Consider the following 7216-nt stretch of genomic DNA (forward strand, 5'->3'; position numbering starts at 1 on the left):
TTCAATACTGACAAGTGCAGGGTGCTGCACTTGGGCAGTAGTAACCAGCAGCACACTTATAAGATGGGAAACTGCCTTCTTGAGAGCACAGAGTCAGAAAGGGATCTTGGAGTCATTATTGACTCCAAGATGAACATGGGCCGACAATGCGAGGTCACGGTTGGCAGGGCTAACCGGACCTTGTCATGCATCCACAGGTGCATGTCTAGCAGGGCCAAGGAGGTGATCCTCCCCCTCTATGCAACACTGGTCAGGCCACAGCTGGAGTACTGCGTCCAGTTCTGTGCGCCCCGCTTCAGGAGGGATGTGGACAACATCGAGAGGGTCCAGAGGAGGGCCACCCACATGATCCAGGGACAACAGGGCAGACCCTACAATGAGAGACTGCGGGACCTAAACCTATTCAGCCTCCACAAGAGAAGGCTGAGGGGGGACCTGGTGACCGTCTAGAAACTCACTAGGGGGGACCAGGAGGGTTTGGGAGAGACGCTGTTTCCCCTAGCACTCCCTGGCATAACAAGGAATAACGGCCACAAGTTGTTGGAGTGAAGGTTTAGATTACACATCCGTAAGAACTACTTCACAGTTGGGGCGGCTAGGATCTGGAACCAACTTCCAAGGGAAGTGGTGCTGGCTCCTACCCTGGGGGCCTTTAAGAAGAGGCTTGATGCCTACCTGGCTGGAGTCATCTGAGCCCAGTTTTTCTGCTGCCCAGGCGGGGGGTCAGACTTGACGATCTACAAGGTCCCTTCCGACCTGACTTCTATGTTTCTATGACAGTAGCATACCCTGAGCAAAGAATAATAAAAGCAACTAAAGTAGGAGAAGAGAGAAAAGTTCTCTAGGAAACATTTCCACAGAAAGTCACTTTACTTTTCATGTTCTGTTGTGCATTTAAGGGGAGTATGACACCCTGTTAAAAAGTAACCCTTATATTTAGGGTTCACTCTTCCTTGCTGTCATGACCTTGCCACGGTGAACATCGTTGGAATTTCTCTTGAACTTCTGAACAAAATCCCAGAAAATCTGGTCATCTGCACAGAAAGACTGATGTTAAACTGCACCATCTGTTCCCTTATAAATTGAGGGGGGCGATTCTCACAATATTGGAAGCTTCCCAAACTTCATCCACTGATTTTTGGGTTCCCACAAGTGTTCTGAGAAGCTGGACCATTTTTCACTGTCATTTAAATCCATGCATTTTCCAAAGGGTAGGATTTGGTGGTTATGTTGCTTCAGACCAATTTTAAATCCCTATGGGGCATTGTTCATAACTTAGTCTGTAGGAATTATATACACAAGTATTTTTCCGAGAAACATGCATTACTGATATCCAGAGAACTTGTATCAGTTCACTCCATTCAGCCATTAACTCTCACATGACAAAGAAGAGTGGGTGGGGGGAAGAGCCTTCAGGCAGTGAGCACGTTTTGCTGGGATTTCTAAACCTTTGGGTTAACGAATTCATTTTGTGACATTTTTGTGTGGGGAGAGGAGCTCGGAGAAGAAACAAATGCGAATGACTCATTGCTGCAAGGAGTCAGGCAAGGGGAATGAGCTGAAAAGAACCTGTAGGATCGTGTGCTTGCATGAGCTGCTCACCTCTCCTGGCTGACTCATTAGCCACCATAAATTTTAAAGAAAATTGTTGCCTTGTGTAAAGTATTATTTAAAAAACAAACCATTTTAAGTGCATTTATTTGAATGTGAAGTCTTCATACACAAGAGAAAAACAAGGGTAGATTTGGTATAGGCTGGTTTATAGTGGTCCCTGGAGCAGGGGTAAGCAACTCCTAGCATTGGTGCCAGAGCATGGCATGCAAAGGCATTTTGCTTGATGTGCTCCTTGGGGCGGACAGCTGTACTACCACAGTAAGGATCGGCCCCTCACAGCTCCCCCACCATCCGCCCCTGGCATGCCAGCAATCTTACAAGTGGAGGTTTGCAGGTGTTTTTGGCACTCTTACCAAAAAGTTGCCGACCTTGGATCTTGAGTTTTCATAGTGATATTTGGTTTATAGTGCTATATAGCCATTTGAGATGGGGAGATGTTTAGCAAGCATCTCTGGGCAGTCAAAGGACAGACTGACGTGTGGGCAGAAGGTAGAAGAAGATGGGGGAATTGAAGATGAGCTCAAAATTGGGTTATCTTTAATAAGCCGTGTGGAAAGAGGCATGTGAGGTTTTGTATGAGTAGCAGAGATGGGAGCTCTGATGAGGGTTGGAATTTCTGCTGGAGGTGGCGTGAAGCTCACGAGGGAGAAGAAACAGAGGGGATAAGGACTCTACATTTTAAGAATTAACGTCCAATAATCCTATGGAAAAGAGTTAATCTTCCCTTGATCAATCATAAATTGATTGTTTCGGTTAACGGAGCTTAGCTCTGAGCGTGTCACTTCCAACTTGGCTTGCACTACCGCAGCTGCAGTCACCAGTGCCCCAACAGCTGCCATCACTTTTCCTTGCCATCCAGCTGCCACATAGGCAAAGGCCACCTCAAAAATGCCACCAGAGACCCCCAGCTTCGCCAGCCAGATATAACCCACAGGCTATAAGTTACCAACCCCTGCAGTATACCATGTTTGTTGTATGATTCCTGATATATAAGGCTCAGTGCAGGTGTTCTGCCTGAGTAAGGAGTACGGATCATGGTCCCCAGAATCTTTGGCATTGTATGAAAAACATGCTGCTTTTACTTGTAATGTAACTCTTCCAGAAATACAAAGTGGCTGCTGCATGCTCAGATAGATTTCCTCATGATTACCAAAGTCAGCTGTGTTTTGAAGCTTAAATGTTTGTAAATCAAGATGAAACGTTTTCATTTCTTAAATCACAGTATGCATCTTCCAACATAATTAAGATCCATTGTTGTCATTGTAGTTTTGAGCGGTAATTTAATTTGGTTGACTTAATAAGCAGCCTTTTTCTTCTAGGATTGGAATAGTCATCTTCATAAGAAAAGATGGTAACATATCAAAGGTTTAAATGTGCTGCCATTACAGCCTGGTGCATTGCATCAAGGATGCCATCTTTTCCTGGAATGCTTTTTGCTTTCTGTGACAGATGTTTCTTGAGACAGACATAAAAGAAGAACAGAGTAGGGACATCGAAAGAAGTGACTGGAATGATTGTGTTGGTTTCCAAATGACAGCGGAGAAACGGAAGAAGGAGCACTCCAGGAAATTCAGAATAGAAATGGAAGCAAGAAATAGAATTGGAACAAATACTGACATTCTGATTTAAACCCTTAGTAGAAACCCACTCTTACGTAGAGGTTAACCTCCCAAAGAGTTTTCCAGAGGAGCCCAAGAATTTTAAACGTAGTTGGGTGAAATTGCAAAAATCGTTTCAACATATATATAGGACCCTCTTTCTCATTGCCAATTATTTACAATTTTCAGTGGACAAATATAGGCTTGAATTAAAATTATGCAGGCGTTCTTCACGCACAAACAAAATTCAGTATCCAGTTGGACCTCTGCTTGTTTCACTATCAGTTTGGCAAGTGCCGTCAGTGTTGCATGACCTGAGTTGCATGGAATTTGGTCTGTTCCCTGCTTGACTGACTAAAGCTGTTGTGGGCTGGGTAAAGACTTGGCACATGTCATAAAAATCATTGCAAATGCACTTCTGCAGGAACACTTGCAGGACCTTGTATTTTCACAATCAAAAATTGCACATAGGAATGCTGAGGGCCCTCTAACCTATGGGAGGAAGGGATTAGAGCCAAAGTGCAGCAAGATTTGGTGAGTCATCAGCCAAAATGCAAACTGTTTGGAGTGCGACACATTCAAGTGCTTTCCTGGATCACTTCTTACTGCTACTCCCAGACTTTATTTTTGGCATCTTTTACCCATATTTGAAGGGGAAGATTGTGTGATTTTTGTAGTCCAGCCTGCACTGGGGGAGATGCCGCTTGGCTCCAGGGAATACCCACCCCAGTTGGAGAAGGAGGAACCTGTATTGCCACAGTAGCAGGCACCCAACACGGGTACTCTGGCACGCCCAGCTACTAGCTCCACCAATCCCTGTACTTCCCAGAGCTCACCCTCTGGTTGGGGTGCACAGTGTGACTAAGAAACCCTTTGTGCCTATGTGCACACTACAGCAGTTTCAAATTTTCAGCTGTCATGTACTAAATCTGTTTCTCACAATTGAGTTCTTTAACAGTTGTCCTATTACCTTGGAACAGTAGGATCTGTCTTAGCCATTTGAAACTTTACACTGGTGCTGATTTCAATGGCAAATGCATGAAGTAGCAAAGAGTCCAAGCCTCCTTTGAAGCAAGATGCTGAGCGCTTCCTGTTATGCACTGTGCACTCTTGTCCCCTGCTGTCTGCCATGACTGTTACTGAAACGCACCTGTTCAACACAGCAGTGTAAAGCAGAACTCAGATTCTCTTCAGCTGGAAACTTGTATTTGCTTTTTGGGATTAAATAGGGTTGATTATTTTCTGTGTTACACTGTCAAATACGGGGTTTTTCTTGTGTGTCTTGGCCCTACCAGAGCCATTGTTTTGGAAGTCGTTTCCAAAGCACTTTATTTCCATTCTCGTCTTTGGCCTCCACACCAGCGTGCTTCCTACCTTCATCCACCAGGTACTTCCTCTCTTTAATACCTGTCTCTTTAAAGTTTCTCCACTTTCTTCTTCTTAAATAATAATCAATAATAACAGTCAATATCCCTCCAGCAATTCTTTTCTGAATGGTTTATTTTTGTGTTGTCTAACATGTGTTCAGATCTATGAGAAACGTCTGATCTAGGGATCCAATACTTGAAATCCTGGCACGCTGATATAAATAAAGCTATCTTGAATTTAAGATGGCAAGCAAGGTGGCCTGAAGGGCTATTTTACATAAGGAAAAATAGGCAAGTGAGCAGAGATTTTCTGGGTCACTTCTGTGCTTTTTAGGTGCTGTAAATTAGCAGTACACTGTCAACATATTGCACTTGAAGGAGCGTATCACAATAAGCTTGAATCCATTTTGATTAGATAAATAGCAAACAAACATCATTAAAGTTCCTGCCAAATACAGTTGGAGTGTTATGGATTTTTTGAAGAGGATATATTGAGCCGTGGATCTTCTTAATATCCAATAGCAGACTGGTTATATGTTGTTTTCATATTGAACTTTTGTAGTTATGTTTGATTTTTTTTTTTTTGGACAGGACATTATCTACAGGTGTTTACAGTAAGAGTAAACCTATGGCTGAGTAAGAAAGGGCCTTATATGAACTGAACAGCTATTACTATGGCAAAGCACAAGTAATTTGGTTCTGTCTGTACTTGCTTCTAGGTTTATTCCGATATACAGAGGACCAAGTCACACGTATAAGGTACAAAGACTGACAGAATCGACTTGCTACACGTTTAGAATACAAGCAGTCAACGATGCTGGAGAAGGGCCTTTCTCAGAACTGTGCACTTTCTGCACCACCAAATCTATCCCACCTGCCATCAAAGGTATGTAGTAGCCAGGGAGATGATGTATACATGTTTGTGTGTTGCCATGGACTAGTAAGAGGAAACTATAATAGGAAGATTGTTGTCTCCAAAGACAGTCCCACGTTAACTGTAATAAATCCCATATTCCACAGAAACATAGGAACACTGAGACTAATAGTAACTTTGTTATAGAAACAGGGACCATTGCTGTGGACTAATGGAGAATTTTTTTAAAGAGATCCTAGAATGTATATGTACATGTAGGATACTTGGAAAGGAGTGAGTTGCATATCCTTTTAAGTTGCTGTGTAGTTTGTGTTCAATCATTAGCATTCATTGAATGCTTAGGAGTTTTGTTTTCCTTCCATTCCTAAAACTGTCACTGATATATCTTATGTACGTGATGGAAGACAATACCCAGATGCATTTTAAGAAGTTTTGCTTTGGAAAAAGGCAGAGTGACAACCAAATTCCACAGTTTTGCTCTAGATAATACTGTCCCTCTAATTTTATATGTAGATGAAAACTTCATGGTTTCATTTTCATTTAAATTAGGTAGAGAGAGAGAGAGCTAATTTAAATGGAAATGAAACCGTGAAGTCCATATACAATGAATGAAGATTTATATATTGTTTTTAACTTTTTTTTCTATACAGCTGATATCTTGATTCATAACCTTTGGGTATTGGGTACCTTTTCAAGGATTTCACCAGGATTTTTTAACATTTACCATGGTTGCATTATTTTAGACAGATTTTTGTGTTTATTTGGCACAAAATTCAAGTGTAAACAATATTTGTCCAGGGGAGAGTTCCCCTTATCCACTTTTGCCCTTTCCCTCTAGCCAAAGCATGCCCTTTTTGCCTGTATAACAAACTGAATGTTTAATGGTAGCAACCAAAGTGCAAACTGTCCAAAGACCCTGAGTACACATATGTGGTCAAGCCCATTGCAGCGTCACTGCTGTTGTTTGTTACCCAGGGTGGGTAGATTGAAGCTTCCACAGGTACGCTAGCACAGCATTCCTCAAGCCATGCCTTGCAACCCAGAAGTGGGTCACAAGAATATATGAAAGGGTCACAAACAAACTTTTAAAAATGGATTCTCCTTTAAAGGAGAAAAACATGGGAAACTGGCCATTCACTTGCAGGCTGGCAGAGTTCCAGCCTGCGAGGGGCTGCTTGGGGTCCCCCCTGGCCCATACACTGGGGGTGGGGGGCAGCGGGTTGGGAGTGAGGGGCACTGGGTCAGGACTGGCCACCAATGTTGACAAATGTGTCCTGGTACAAAAAAGGTTGAGAACCATTGTGCTAGCCCATACAACAGTGACATCTTTATTTTGCTGTGACGTACTGTGTAATTGGCTCATGGCTCTTTGGGGAGTGGGGGTTTCACTAAGTGGAAAATGACCTTCTTACCTAGGTTTTCAATCCCTGTTAAATGTGATTCACATTCTGGGCTGAATATAAGGCAGTTATGGTATTTGACAAACACTGGGTTGTATAGGGGAAGGGAAGGAGTGGGAGGCATCATCCCAAACCGTAGCAGCAAACCCTGCAATCTGAAAGCAATATAGGAGAGCAGAGAATTGTGTCCTGTCAGGAAGATAACAAAACAGATCATTCTTGATTACCTTTCAGTGCTGAGAGCCACTCAGAGGAGGACAGTTTGTTTTCCTGACCTAGGTTTTAGTCCATGGGTCCTTAACTTGTTTTAGATTCAAGGCACCTCGCAGAAAACACCAGCACTTAACTTTCACCTTTTTTATA

General features: G+C 42.9%; 1 protein-coding gene across 2 annotated transcripts in view; it reads left to right on the forward strand.

The window, feature by feature from the left end:
- The window catches only part of FNDC3B (fibronectin type III domain containing 3B), a 449034-nt gene that overhangs the window by 419480 nt on the left and 22338 nt on the right, over nt 1-7216 (forward strand). For both annotated transcript variants that reach the window (XM_019503306.1, XM_019503307.1), the window contains exon 24: nt 5299-5465. In XM_019503306.1, coding sequence (XP_019358851.1) covers nt 5299-5465 — 167 coding nt within the window. The remainder of the gene's footprint in view (nt 1-5298; nt 5466-7216) is intronic.

The sequence above is a fragment of the Gavialis gangeticus genome, unplaced genomic scaffold, assembly GCF_001723915.1.
Source record: "Gavialis gangeticus isolate Ggan-Ray unplaced genomic scaffold, GavGan_comp1, whole genome shotgun sequence".
Classification (NCBI taxonomy): Eukaryota; Metazoa; Chordata; order Crocodylia; family Gavialidae; genus Gavialis; species Gavialis gangeticus.